Source organism: Tympanuchus pallidicinctus, unplaced genomic scaffold, assembly GCF_026119805.1.
Source record: "Tympanuchus pallidicinctus isolate F22 unplaced genomic scaffold, pur_lepc_1.0 scaffold6, whole genome shotgun sequence".
Lineage (NCBI taxonomy): Eukaryota > Metazoa > Chordata > Aves > Galliformes > Phasianidae > Tympanuchus > Tympanuchus pallidicinctus.
The window spans coordinates 14,942,604-14,958,368 of record NW_026294780.1 but is presented as its reverse complement, the minus strand read 5'-3'; the positions used below and the strand labels follow the sequence as shown (position 1 = coordinate 14,958,368).

The 15,765-nt window shown below is 38.4% G+C and overlaps 1 protein-coding gene across 2 annotated transcripts in view; it reads right to left on the bottom strand.

Annotated features, from left to right (window-relative positions):
- Positions 1–3,708: 3,708 nt before the first annotated feature.
- MYO16 (myosin XVI) overlaps positions 3,709–15,765 on the bottom strand; it is a 345,270-nt gene continuing 333,213 nt past the window's right edge. For both annotated transcript variants that reach the window (XM_052705804.1, XM_052705803.1), the window contains exon 35: positions 3,709–4,524. In XM_052705804.1, coding sequence (XP_052561764.1) covers positions 4,291–4,524 — 234 coding nt within the window. In that variant the 3' untranslated portion in view covers positions 3,709–4,290. The remainder of the gene's footprint in view (positions 4,525–15,765) is intronic.

Here is a 15,765-nt window from a genome sequence, read left to right as displayed (position 1 = left end):
TGTTTAACAAGTGAATGGCAAGAATTATGTTAGGTTCCTAGGAGTATTTCAGATATTAGCACTCTTTATGGTGATAAGAATGATGTGGCTACTAGGGATCTCAGTATCATAGAGCAGAATGTAAAACTACAGAGAATATGGCTGCTACGATCACTTTAGAACTATGCTACATTCCACTGTGCTTTCTTAGCAAGTTAATGAAATTCTTTGTCCCACACACAAAGGATCTGCAATGAAGTGAAGTTGTTAATGAAAATAAGTCAACCTTTTAAAAGGAATAAAAAGGATCACTGGCAAAAAGGGAAGTTTAATTCACTTATTCGACAATCATACTATTTTGTGTAAACAATACAAAGTTCTAAAAGGATTATCATTTCATGCTGTACACAGATCATTCGTAAAATATCGGTGCGTGTATCTTTCTGGATGTCTAAATCAAGTTTTAAAAAGCAAATTTCTGCTTATAAACTGCAATAGGAATGTAACTACAGCAACTAAAATACACCAAGTGCTATTTCAGGAGTAACCAGTAAGATTCACAAGCTTTGAACATTTCTCATGCCAACAGCTGTTGTTTTTAGTGTTTTTTTTATTGTGGTTTAATATGGTTTTCAAATTCCCTTGGATTTTAAAGTGTAAAACATACCTGATTCTTCTTACATCATGCTGAGAGAGAGAAGCTGATTTGGAATTAGTTTTGTTTGTTTCACATATTAAAAATTAAGCAATAAGGCACAATGTGGAGGAGCGATTATCTGATGATAACCCCAGCTTCCTGAAATTGCTTTATTGCAAATATAAATACCTTTTAGATTGCTCATTGGATATTAAGGGCATTAGCATGTTCATAGAGTTTAATATTTCCCCTTAGAATATTAAAATCGTAAGGCTTTTTTTTTTTTTTTTTTTTTTTTTTTTTTGTCTACTCTATTTTTTAATGTGCAAGAGAGGATTCCATACACTCAAGAAATACTTGGACTGGCTGGTGCGTACTTCCACTGGGGAGATTAATTTATAAGCGCTGTACAGTTTGCTAAAACTGCTTCTCAACATTTCAAAATGCCAATAGTATATTTTCCCAGCCCTGTAAACACACTTTGATACACAATATAAACTTTAATGGTAGTTTTAAGACACCTCTGAGAGTATGGTTATTTAAGCAATAAGACACAGTAGGGTGTGAATTATGGTGCAATAATTCCCCACCAATTGCACTGTTAGGCGTGAGGCCAAAGACCAAGGGACCAGTGAACATATGAGGTGTGAATTATGACATCATAAGTCACACTCCAGAGTGTCTTGCTGCCATCAGAGAAATATTTAAATGCGTTTTAACACAAATACTTTTCCGATTGTACTATATTTTACATGAACATCCTGAAAAACCCTCCCAAGTCAGAAGTTGGCCATCGCATACCCTGAAATTAGTAACAAAATCGAAGGAAAAAGGTCTCATCTTCTCTGCTGTTGAGTTTGTCATATCGTGCTGGGATTACGTGCTCTAAGGAAGAGACCTAGAAGATATATTCCTTACACAAGTTGGCTAAAAACAGAACAAAGGCTTTCAGCAGGGGAGGCAGGATGGGCTGTGCCCTTGGTGAAGAACCAAACTGCATCAGGCTCATACCAGCTTCACCTGGGTAACAGCACTGCTGGAACTGCTGGCAAATCTAGTGACTGCTCTTCCACACTGCTCTATGAGGATGCAATACAGATTTTGGTAGAGCACTACAACTGAGCTCTTGCAGCTGACGTTGTTCCTGTAACATCATTTGCACAACTCTGTTGTAAACACCGATTGACAAGTGCATTCTCTGCCCTCTGGGCCCTTCCATGGTACAAATGCAGTGATGACAGCAGTGCAGTCTGGAGATACAAAACCTTACCTTGCACACAGCTGGCTTGGTGACTGGTGGCAAGGTCTGCCAGTAGCAGGGATCTTGACATGATCTCAGCTGACTTCTTGGGCAGCCTTTACAACTTGCCCTAAACGTACTTCATGCTGCCCTGGGTTGATTGCCACCAGCTGCCAAGCCAGCCAGTGGTCATTAGAGGTAGCGGTGTGACAGAGCCTATGGGAGGGCTATTTGCCTATCAGAGCAGACATAAGCCTGATCTTAATGTGTGCAGGATGGCTAAGCTAGCTGGGTAGATGCTCTTGTGGCTATGTACAGCAATGATGGGCTGGGCAGAGACAGCAATTTGAATCGTGGAAGCTCTGTAGTACCCAGGCTAGGTTAATTAGCTTTCTTGCATCCAATTTGAGCATTTCATTTTGCTCTCAGACAAGGATCTTTGTGTGCACCTGATTATCTGAGCAAAAGGCAGAAACCACAACTCTTCCAGGCCAAATCTTGTCCTGCTGTGGCTGTTCAGCAGGTGAGAGCTGTTTCCTGCACAACACCACAGTGGTCCTGTGCTGCGGACATTGACATCAGCTGAAGGTAAGGTTCAGAATCCAGAATCCCTGCTTCTCAATCTAGTGTGTAAGAGAGCACTTCTGCTGTTGTTGCTGTAAAATTCTGTTCTGGGTGATATCCATCCCTAAGTATCAGAAACCAATCATTGCATAATTAATTTAAGAGCTAACCTGTTGTCTCCCTTTCCTTGTCTACTCAACATATCTGTTTTAATCTCCAGCAAGAGAAGGCACTTAATTTTGCCTACAGCTTGATGATACTCCTGGGTACAATTTGAGTTCTGCTGCTTGCCCTGTAAATAAAAACAAACAAACATGCATGGGATTGCTTTTTGCCATTCATCCTGCTTGAAGTGCCTGCCAAATACGGCAGAAGAGGCTGCATCTCTGTGCAGGCTGTCTTCCCTTCCCAACAACTTCCAAACAAGATGAGCTCACATTTACAAATCTTGCTTAGATCTTAAACATTTTTATATCCACTTGCAAAATTAGAAGTACTTTCTCCTGGATCTGGATAGGAAACTGGCAAACAGCCAAGAAGAGTGCTTCAAACTGGGTGCACATGCTCCAAGAACTTAAAATACTCTGAGAAAATATCTCTGTATACACATCAATCACTCCCTTTAGTTGTAAAGCAGTATTTCAAAGGCTGTTAAGCAGTAGCTAACAAGTTTCCGGTAGCATATTTTTCATAAATTAACATTCCTGCTCAGAACTCATGTTCTTCAACAAGTGTGCTTCAATTTCTGAAACCATTTCATTACACAAAATTCAAGGTATAAATGCATCACTGTGCCACTATAAGAGCATAATCCTTAGATATACCCATCTCAATGAAGCCTTCTGGCTTTTAACAGTAAATCACAGTCCTATTTTCATACCTCATTAACGTTATGTATCTTCCCACTGACACCTGACCTTATGCATAATCAGGTATGAGTTCCAAACCGTACTTATAATTTAAATGAGTGTCTCATTATTTTATAAAACCAGAATGAAGTAAGATTTGAGATGTAACCATAGAATGCACAGTTCACCCATTCAGAAACATAAGTCCACAGAAAGAAAGTTATGCTCTCTAATTCTTGAGTGTGAAGACCTTGAAACAAAATGTGCAAATAGGAGCTCTTCAAGGATGTCAGGACTGGACTCCAGAAAGGACTTTGCTGGCTCTGAACAAATAACGCAGCGTTGAAACTGGCTGGTATGGTGTTAAAGATAAACTATGAAAGAAAAATGTGAGCGTTGAATTTATTACCTGTATTTTGAAGAAAGAACAACAGCACCAATTGAGTAAAGTTATAAAACACCAGTAATAAACATGTAAATAAACTTTGGGTTTGCAACTCCAATAGAACACAGACATCTACAAAGAAATATATATATGCATATATGTAATATAATAAAACCATTCATTAGGGAACAAGAAACATCATATTTTTATACTATATAAAACAGCTGTACAGTGTGCACACAGACTTTCCTGATCTCTCTAAAATGCCTGTCAGTCACTTCTCCCTGCCACCATTTGTTTGACATAGCTTCTTTGTTGTCCACAGGAGAACTCCTAAGTGACTGTTTTCTACCTTTATATTCTTATAGTGCAGTTTGTCACCTTATATATATATACACACATACATATATACAGATGCACAGATATATGCATATTTGTATATATATATGTATGAAAAGGACAAACACACACACGCACACATGACAGATCTAAATAGCTCTTCCATCCTGTGCTCTTGAAGGATTGCTTGTAAAAAAAACCCTGCACATTCTGTGGAGGGAAGGAAACTTGCTGATTGTGCAGACTGAAGGCATGAGATGGTTTCACTCCCAACTATCTGCAAACACACACATTCCAATCACATGGTGGTGTCCCATATGCCTGACGATAGTCTGTTGCAGGAGGCATCTTCCACCTTCTTCAGCAGTGTTGGTTTTTTACAAGGGGGTGGGGGAGGGGCTGTGATTCTTTGCTCAGTGTTGTGCAAGATTTGTTGCCAGTCTTCTCTCTCCTCACACAGCTTTCTCCTCCAGTCTAGAAGCTCTTGCAGAGCCACACTCTCATTCTCAGAAAGTCTAAGCTGATGAATAACCTGTTAGCGAGAAGAGGACAATGATAAAAAAGGTTAATTTTCTTGGCATGAGGTGTGAACCACCTTCCAACCTGCAAATCACAATCCCATGGAGCATCTTGTCCACACATTCTAGTAGGACTATGAACTGAAATACTGCAGCTACCATAGAGTGCCCTGGCTTAGCCTTGTGAAATGGTGAATGGTTGGTGAGTGCTCCCATTTGGATATGTACAATTAAAGAAATAAACAGACACATACAGGTAAGAATTAAAGTTTTTTTTTTTCCTTAGGGAAAGATCGTTTGTACCACAGCTGAAAGAAAAGCAATCAAGCAACACTGTTAATAATTTGAAGTAATCTTCTCCTTCAGAAGGGTTTAAAGCTGTGCTTAACTTACTTCTCCCACTCTCAGTTATCATTATTTACCCTAAAAATACAGAAGATGAATAAATTAGAATTGCCTTCCTTCAGTCTCATGTCTGAAAGCCACAGAAGTGAATTCCTATGAAGAAATGAATGGCAGAATCCTCCTTGCATCAGCAAAGGCTACACGAACACAATCCTTTGAAATACACAAAATAGGTCCCAGACTGTGATGAGCAGTCCATATTTCTAACAACCTGGTCTTAAAACTGTTGTCATATGATACCATTATATAGAGAAGACACTCTTACAAAGAGCAGATAGCTGCTGTAAGAGTAGCAAAAGATTCTCCCCATTTTCTAATGCTGCTCCAAATACATCCTGTGCAAGTCAGACCTTTCACACATGCCATTGGAGAAGGAAGGAGCCCTTACATGGAGATGCCTGAAGATCTATTAGTAATTTCCTTACTTTTTGGCTGGCTGTTACTTAAAAGGGAAATGTATTAACTCATATATTAATGGAAGACACTATAATTTCAAGTACAGTTATAAATTCCATGTTTTGAAGAAGAAAAGTGGAAAGTGTGTGATAGATGTCATTCAAGTATTTTTAGGTGTCATCCCAGACAACTACATGTCTCTATGAAATTAAAAACATTTTTTGCTTTTATGTTAACAAAAATTGTATCCTAGCTACGAAATGCATCCTAGCTACTCAAATGTAGACAAAATGCTGCACAGATATTGTTTAGAGGGGGACCAGAGACCTTTTGCGTAACAAAAATAGATAAATAAAATTTCATATATATATATATATATATGTATATGTTTGTTTGTTTGTTTGTTTCAGTGTGAGTAGGAAGACTGGAAGACAAACCAAACTTTTAAAATTGAAACAATTTATCAAGAAAGTGAGGCAAGGTAGTTTTATCCTATAAAGTTTGAGAGGCACTGTGGCTGATTTATATAGATTACTGGGGGTTGAGATTATGGGGATAACCCAGTTTAGGAAACAGATAGGTAACTGAATTCAGTTTCACTGATTTAGACACCTCTTTTACATCTAAACATTAGGCACTTCATGAGCCTGTATTAAGCATGATTCTCAGAGAGATGCTGGAAAATAAAAAGTGTATGTTAGACTGTCATCACAAGAGTTTCGTATAAAAGTTTCAGAGATAAACAAAGTTGTGCCTAAAGTAGGTAAGTAAACTTATAAGAAAATAGATGGACACTCTGTAGGGATTAGTGGTTACATTACTGGTGACAAATTTGGATAGCACCACTCTAATAAACTACAGAGACATTTTGGTTTTGAAAGATGTACATAAATTAAGCACTTGAATAGAGAGCTTCATCACTTGTCCAAGAACCATAAAGCACAACAGTGCAGGGTGAAAAGCGAGTACAATTTGCCTGGGCAAGGCAATTGACAAATGCATCCTATTTATAGCTTATAGGCACTTTACTTTCCTGACCCTCCTTATGCAAGCTGTAAATTAATGCAGTGTCAGCACTTTCACTATATAGGTCATTTTCCAATATATAGTGGACAAATCTCAGTCCAGTGCTTAAATAAGTGTACATCCTTCACTGTATTTTTCAAATGAGGATGGAAAAGTATCTCTAGTCTTAATTCATTATGGCTTTGATCTGGTAGATATGCTAGAAAAAGCTGAAAAAATGTAGTGGTAATGAAATCATAGAATGATTTGGATTGGAATGGATCTTTATGATCCTTTAGTTCCAACCCCCCTGCTATAGGCAGGACACCTCCCACTAGACCAGGTTGCTCAAAGCCCCATCCAGCCTGGCCTTGAATGCTTCTAGGGAGGGGGCATCCACAGCTTCACACTGGGCAACCTGTTTCGTGTCTCACCACTCTCACAGAATGTCTTCCTAATACCTAGTCTAAATCAACCATCCTCCAGTTTAAAGCCATTTCCCCTCATCCTGTTGTTACATGCCTTTATAAAAGTCCCTCCCTAGCTTTCCTATGGGACCATTTCAGGTACTAGAATGCCACTATAAAGTCCCCTCAGAGCCTTCTCGAGGTTGAAGAGCCCTAGCTCTCTCAGCCTGTCCCTGTAGGAGAGGTGCTCCAGCCCCTCAGTCATCTTTGTGGCCCTCCTCTGGACCCACTCTAACAGCCTTATGTCCTTCTTATACTGGGGGCCCCAGAACTGGATACAGTACTCCAGGTGGGGTGTCATGAGAGCAGAGTAAAGGGGCAGAATCACTTCCCTTGACCTTCTGTTCACACTTCTCTTGATGCAACTCAGGATATGGTTTATCCTTCTGGGCTTTCTCTAGCATGTCAACTGCATCACTCACTTCTCTGAGATTGCACTCAACCCCACTGTCCACATCACCTACAAAGATATTAAATAACACCAGTCCCAGCACCGATCCCTGCGGAACACCACTCATCACTGGACTCCACTTGGACATTGAACAATTGTCCACGACTCTCTGAGTGTGACCATCCAGACAATTCCTTATCCAGTGACTGCTCCATCCATTACATCAATTTTTTTCCAATTCGACAACTAGGATGTTGTGCGGGACTGCGTCAAACACTTTGCACAAATCCAAGTAGATGACATCAGTTGCTCCTCCTTTATCCAGTGACACTGTAACTCTATCATAAAAGGCCACCAAGTTTGACAGGTACGATTTGCACTTGGTGAAGCCATGTTGGTTACCACCAATCACCTCATCTTTATTTTCCATGTGCCTTAGTAGGGACTTCTGGAGGATCTGCTTCATGATCTTGCCAGGAAGAGAGGTGAGACTGACTGGCCTGTAGTTCCCTGGATCTTCTTTTTATTCTTTCCTGAAAATGGAGGTTATGTTTCCCTTTCTCCAATCAGTGGAAACTTCACCAGACTACGATGACCCTTACCTGCCAGTTTCCTCAGAACCTCTGGATGGATCTCAATGAGTCCCATAGACTTGTGCACCTTCAGGTCCTTCTTCCTTCTCCCAGCTCCTACCTTTGCTTTCTGCAGCTTGGGCAGTGTGGCTAGAGGCCTCGTCAGTGAAGACTGAGGTAAAGAAGTCTTTAAGTTCCCCTTTATGTCTCTGGCTAGATTTAATTTTAAGTTTCAGCTTTTCTAACCTGATCCCTGGCTCTTCAGACAACTTCTCTGTCGTCCTTAAGATAAACATTTCCTGCTTCCACTCCCTATAGACTTTTTTTTTGCACCAAATAAAGTCCAGGAGCTCCTTGTTGATTCACAGAGGCTTCCTGGTATTCTTGCCCACCTTCCTCTTTCTTGGGATGCACTGCTTCTGGGCTTGGAAAAAATGGCCCTTCAATACTGACCAGCTTTCTTAGGCCCTTCTTCCCTCAAGAACTTTATCCCATGTCATCCTGCTAAGCAGTTCCCTGAAGAGGTCAAAGCCTGCTCTCTTAAGTCCAGAGTAGTATTCTTGCTGTGCACTCTCTTTGATGTCCTAAGGATCTTGAACTCTTCCATTCCGTGGTCGGTCAGACAAGGCTATCCTTGAGCTTCACGTTACTCACCAGCCCCCTCCTCTTTGGTGAGGACAAGGTTCAGCACCATCACCTTTCCTTGTGGGTTCCTGTACTACTTGGAAGAGGAAATTGTCATTGACACATTACAGGAACCTCTTTGATTGCTGGTGCCCTGCTGTGTTGTCCTTTCAACAGATGCAATGGTGGCTGAGGTCCTCCATGTGAAGACTCTCCTATCTGTTTATAGAGGGCCTCATCCACTCAGTCTTCCTGGTCCGGTGGCCTGTAGCACTGAATGTATCGATTAATTTAATTACACCAACTGAATAAGATGGTATCTTTTCTCTTTCTCCATTCATGACTAGACCTGTGATAAGCTAAAGACTTATTATACATATTCATTATAGAAGACATTTGCAGAATTATTTTACATGAAGTACAGTGTAAAACAGCAAGCACTATTTCTTCATTATTATTTTATATCTTGAGCAGGTAATTTGTGAAGGGTGAATGAAGTGTGTAGGAAGTCAGTAATTTAAAAGCGTTAATCTTTTCAATGAACACTTAACAAATAATTTCAACCATTAAGGGATAGAGATTGTACCAACTGTAGACCAGTATTTTCCTACTCAAAATGAATGGTCAGATACAATGGGCAATACAACATTTGGGCTAGATTCACAAAAACATACAGAATACTTAGCATATAACAGCCCTTTCATTTGGAGGAAACACCTACCCTTTGTTTGGTATGCAGAAAGCAAACCAAAAAAGCAGAAGTGTCTAAGACAGTGACAAACAGGAGTACCCAGTTTTGCCAAAACTACTTATTGATGCAGTAAAGCAAGATCCAAAGTAAAGCAAAACTCTCCGCTGTGAATATAGCAAAATGAACAAAACCAGTGTCAATGAGCATCTCAGGGAAGAGGGTCCAGGAAGCATTCCTTCCACCCCGCAGCCCAAATCTGCACAGCAGAAGAAAGTGTTCTCTTTCTTTGCACCATGGATTTTTGTTTTCACTGGAGTATCAATGGCTCAGTTCCAACAGGCCAAAATTGAGGGACCTTCCACCACTAACTAGTGATTAGAGCATACACACAATCAGAAGACATGATTTATTTCAGTTTAAGGAAGAGACTGAGTTCCTGCATTCTGTGAGTGAGCTCAGGACACTGAAACTACCACAGGCGCACTCTTAGTGCAAGGAAAAGGAATCAGGTTCTTGTACTTTGTGCTAAGGTGTGAGATCCATGTGCGATAACTGTGCTACAGTAAATCTTTCAGAGTGAATCCCTTGCGGGTTTAGTGCACAAGAGATAGGAACTTGGACACAGATTGCATTGTGGATACACAATCATTTAGAGCATGATTGTGCCAACCAAGTTATATATACTTAAGTCTTTCCCAGTCACTGAAAAATGAGTTCCTGAATTGCCTTCTTGGATGCAGGCTTATAAATTCTGCCTAAAGTTCCTCTATAAGGAATTAAAGTGGGCAGTGGATTTCAACTTTGTCTTAGAATTAAGATGAGTAGCTATAAATCCATAAATTATTTTAATTATAGCCTTAGTTCTTAAGCTGGTTAAAAAATACAGGGCATTTTAATTAAGGAAAGTTCAAAGTTTCACATTTTTAAATCATTCCTGACAAAAAGGTACACCAGACAAAAAGATTAACAGGCCCATTTAAACTTAATTTCAGAGTTATTTACAGATTTGGCTGTAGAATCTCAGGAAATTCATTTTGCGTTAAAAGATTAAATGCTACAGCTTTACAGAGGATATTTTGTAAGAGTGAGACATAACACAGAGCTTACATTATCTATTTGTGTGTCAGATGCAACACCAACTTCGCATCAAGCTGGGGTAAAAAGTCTCAAAGAGGCTAACAGATTTATTAATTTGCACCATGTTCTTTGACTTACAAAATAATATTTTATGTCATTTTGCTCTTTTCCTAACCAAATGTAGGCTTTACTTTTTCATAAATATGTGTATTGCAGTTTAACCAGTTTTCAGTTTTTTTTTTTGTTTTTTTTTTTTTGTCATTTGCCATTGCAGTGATTAATCTACCAGGGATTCACCAGATAATGCAAAGCATTTAATTACATTCTTTGATGCTAAAACATACCAATAGTTTTCTCTGCACAAAGCATAGCTCTATGTGTTCTACTGTCCTTTTGTTTTCAGTTGCTTCTGTAAGTTTTAGCAACATATCTCAATATAGACAGAGAAATACAACTGAAAACAGATTTTTAGTCACCACACAGGCTGAGGACCCTTGAGAAATTTGTAGGAGGTTACTAGACTCTATTTTCCCATCAGAGAAAAATATTGCTAATTATGTTCTTTAATAGATTTTTCAATGCATGTGCTTCACAGTAACTGTCAGTAGATTCTCAAAATTAATTATTGCAGCTTTTTTTATGTTTCTCTTCCATTGGTGTTTTACGCTGTTAGCAAAGTTGAGGTCCCATCATGGAATCCACAGGATTAGTCTACGTGGACAGTGATTCTACCTTCCACAAATTTATTCAGGATCTACAGTAAATTATGTAATAAATGTAATATGATATTTCTATGTCTTAGAAATTGAACTATCTTAAAAATACCGTATTTTCAATCTTTTCCAGTTTGCGGGCTGCCTAAAAATGTAATCAGAACAAATTCCAGCCTGCTACCAATCGTTGACTCCCAGTTATGTCTATCCGAGCCCTTAAAAGTAGCTTACAAATCCCAGTGGGTCTCCTGTGGATCATCAGTTTTAAAGACTGAAGTGATCAGGATGCTCTCACTATTCATTTCACAATTAAAGATACAATTTTATTCAGTAATTCTAGAAAGAATTATTGCTGTGTGCAATTATTAGTGAGGGCAGCACATTTTGATTCAACATGTAATAGGCAAGCATCTCTTTCATAGAGTGTTTATAGCTCATTTAAATGGTTTCAACTTCCTCTGCTTTCCTTTTGCATCTGATAAACCCCTACACTGACTTCTTCCAAACATGCAAGTAACATATTTTCCTTAGCTACAGAACAAACATTACAACCTCTCTAATTCCTAATCTTTTACACACCAAACCAGATATGTTTTGTTCTCATTTCTAAATTTAAAAAATCTTAGATCAGGAAGAGATTTTTCTTCCACCAACTCTTGAATCAAGAAAAAACGTCTGTCACTCTACATATTATTTAACAATAAAATATTCATTTGATGATACAAGGGCAAAGCACGCAGATTAATAAGGGTGTGTTAAAAAACCCAGGCAAGCATTCAACATAAATCAAATCAATATGTAAATGTGTGTTTGATTGGGAATCCTGCATTTGCCGTGTAAGACCCCAGCAGGGATTAGAGAGCAGCTATGATTAATGAGTTGACATGCCTCTAAATTCCAATTAAAAATCTCCAAATACTAATGTGCCACTGGGATGCAAGGAGATTCATCCAATTGTGGATGCTGGGACATGTTTTTTTTCTTTTTCTTCCCTTTTTTTTCCCCCTGGGACCTAATATCTTGATATATGATATGCAAAGGTAAAATGATTGTTAGTTAACCATTCTCTTAAACTGCTGATAACTTTCCTTTGTGTTGGAGCAGCATTTCTGTCTCCAAAAATAAAATTCTCCAAAATGGATGGCAAATGGATTTACTGGAAAGGAGGAAAGGGCAAAACACACCAATATTATCTGGTACAAATTTGGAATTGGTTTGGAGAGGCAAAGCCAAGCTTAAGTGGAGTTAAATTTGAGATCCATCATTGGCATGTTTTTACTTTACTTACAAGAAAACGTCTCAGTTAAAGTTTCTTATTATACTTAAAGAAAAAACTAGCTTTAGATCAGCTGATGTATAAATGACACACCAAAGGAAGTCAGAACTTTGTTGACACTTAAAAACTGCAGATAATTTTAAAAGTAACAGACATATTTAAAATAGAGTGGATCACCACAGAAGTCAGGAAGAAATGTTTTCCTTCCTGATAAGCACTTCCCAGGAATCGTGATTTTTGGAGAGACAGATTTGATTTTCTTCCAAGGAATGCTTGAAGTTAGAGATCGCTTGGGCGTACACAGACATCTTTGATTCCAGCCCTCTGCTATCACAAGGCATTTTGAAAAGTATCAAGCTTTGTAAAAAAAAAAAAAAATTCTACTGTTTGCCTTGGCTTTGCTTTTTGAAAGAATTTTCCTCAAAAGTTCATCAGTGATTAGAGTAACTGCCTCCTGAAGGTTCTTCCTCACAGTCTGCTGGAAACTGGGAGGATGTACCCTGAACCTCTCAGACACCTTGAACCCCTTTGCTCTGCCTAGGAAAAGGGAGTTTTGGTCAGGAGAAGAATTTTGAGCTACACACACCTTTGGAGTGACTCAGATTTCATATTCTTAATCTCATCACGAGTCTATTGCTGGTACAAACTGTCTCACTTTCTCTCATGCTCTTGAATACTCCTGGGTTTTTCTTTTTGTTCTTATTGCTGTTTTTCTTTCTCTTTATTATTATTTTTCCCCAGGAACACATTTTAGTTGCAAAAGCAAGTGTTGATCTTCAGCTCAGTTTTGTACTTTTCCATCAATGAAGTAGCAACATGCTTGGAACCACATTCTTGATTAATTGGCCGAATAATCTTTCAGTTTGGAGGTTGTTCTGCAATCAGTGACACTATATCTTTGTAAAATAAAGTTGTATACAAATCCTGAATAGATCAGTAGCATAATCTGGCCAAAAAAAAAAAAACACTGAAAGAAGGTAGGGAATGTTCAATAATACATGACAGCACACATTCCAGGCTCTCTGATTATTTGAGTTGGGAATAGAGTGGGCATGTTCAAAACAGGCGAATTTTACTTATTTATTTGATTCGTGTGGGCTTTTATTATTTATTTATTATTATTTGGTTTGGCTGAGTTTATCTCTTCACTAGATTTCTGTTATCAGCTACAAAATGACACCTTCCTAGACTGACTGAAATTTCAACTTAATAGTGAAATATATTGTTTTTTTTTCTCATAAGCAATATTTCTTTCTCCAGACAGACTGACTATAAACTGCTCTTTAAAGATTTCAGGAGCATCTTCATAATTCAACTCTGATGCTTCAGAAAAAAATGATTATGCTCCGGATAGCAACTGTGCCTTTCTGAAGAATGAGCTGTGAAAACAAATCACCTATTGCAGATGTCTTCAGAACAGCTGACCAAATAACACCAATCTCACTTCCTGCAATTCTCAAAAATCTCCACTGACAGTTAGAAACAGTTTCTCACTCTGCTATTGAAGCAATTACAAAAGCCATAATTAAGCTCTATTTCCTAATGTTGTGTATTGCCCTTTCTTGAAAAGCACACACAAAAAAGCCTCCTCTTATGGTCAAATACTGTTAGAAACAAACATCACTTAATTTACAGGCCGTTAGCTGTGCAAATCCCACCTGTCCTATATGCATATGGAGGCATGTGAATGAAAGAGGGTGAAAGGCACATGGATCAACTTATTCTCTCTCTTACCAGGCTCTTACAACTGTGAACTCACAGGTACTGACCGTGGGGCAGGGGAACACCCTCCCATTGAACCTCATAATTGAAGTAGCTTCTTATGATGATCCATTAGTCACTGTGGAAGCCCAAGAAGAATCATGACATATTTCAGCCAAGCCCCAGAGCTTGAGGAGGGCACAGGGATGTTTAGGAGGATGTTCCGTTCTTCTCAACAGTCACAGTTGTGACTGTTGTAAGGGAAAAGATGTTGTGTTGTGACTTCCAGTAAGGGAAAAGATAACTTACTCTTTCCTTTTTGGAGGTCTCAGCAGTCAGAACTAGGACATACTTGCAGAGGAAGGGAGTGTCTGCCCTCCAAACACTGTTAACACAGCAATATGTGCACCTACCAATGAATTTACAATATCACCTCATACTATTTAATACATAAGGTACGTATTTTTTGCTTCTAAAATAAAGCCGCACTGTATTATAAGTCCCAATTTTTGTCTGGATTTGACATTACAAAGAGAATTCTTTGGTATTGCTGTCAAAACGAAACAAAACACAACTTACAGACTTACACTGATACAGACTGACAATAAATATGAAACATATTTATCTCTCTCTTGGATGTTATGTGTTTACAAAGGCATTGGTGATTTTGTTATTACACTAGGCTTGGTTGATTGTGACATTTTTTTTGAAAGATGATCAAAGATTACTTCCAGTTAATAGTCAAACCCAATAGGTATTAACAATGAATGCTAGAGCCAGTGTTTAGAAAGAAAAGTGACAAAAGGCTGGGAGTAGGAACGCATCACATTCTTGTGTATTCATTTTTTTCAACTTTTGAACAGTCAACAAAAGAAGTGATTGGCAACAAATATTAAACCAAGTAGGAACAAAGGCAGCCCTTGAAACTATAATGAATGTGCAGCTCTTTCTGAGGGAAGAGAGTGCTGAAAGCAATGAGATTTCATGAAATAAGAGCTATGGCTTAAGCTGTAATGAAACAATAAATACATTCTTCATGAATATGAAAAGATATTTCCAATTTTTCATTGTCAGGTGTTGGCTCTTATATTACTGCAATCTGCCAACCTGCGCTATGGGGTTTAAACAAAATAGAAGAGATAAGACTGCAGATTTTTAATATAGAAGTAAGTGAAGAAAATCATCATTTTTTATCTTACCTCCTACCTTTTGAGTATGTGACAGATAAAACATGTTTCAGAAGGGGACAACCACTACTAGAAAGGCAGCTGCTTGCTTATTTATATCTTGTTCTCGAAGTACTTCCATAGGATGCCTGAATGCATGTGCAACCTGATTTCAAATGAGTCAACTTTCCATCATGAGAAACTAAGCTGCATAAAGAGACTTCGCATCTTTTAATAAGAATTTTCCTATATTTTTCCTCTGTTGGCTGGATCTTTAGGACACTATGCTGTGAACTAACTTATGTAGTAAGCCATCCTATAAATGAAGGTGGATTACTACAATTACTTTTTATTTCAAGAAACATAAATATCACACTGATATGAGTATGAAGACAAATGAACATCAAATATGACTTTCCATTTTATTAAAGCATTAGTGCCTCTCTCTTTTCCCACCACCAACCTGTAGTGTGCACCTATTTATTTCTCACTTCTTTTCTTCACCTTCCTTTCAGTTCTTTTTTCTTCCCCCTGACTCTTCCTTCTTTCCTCTTTGTAAATCCCCTGTTCCCTAATATTACTTTTTATTCTCAGTCACTTTATACTTCCTCCAGTCTTCCTTCTCTGAATCATCCCTTATCTACTGCCTGCTTTTCTCACCACTCCCGCCCTACACACATGCTTATTATTGCTCCAGTCTTTCATATGCACCTCATTCCCATCTGTTCTTTATCTCCATGTTGTCCATCTTATCCTTTTACAGACAGACCA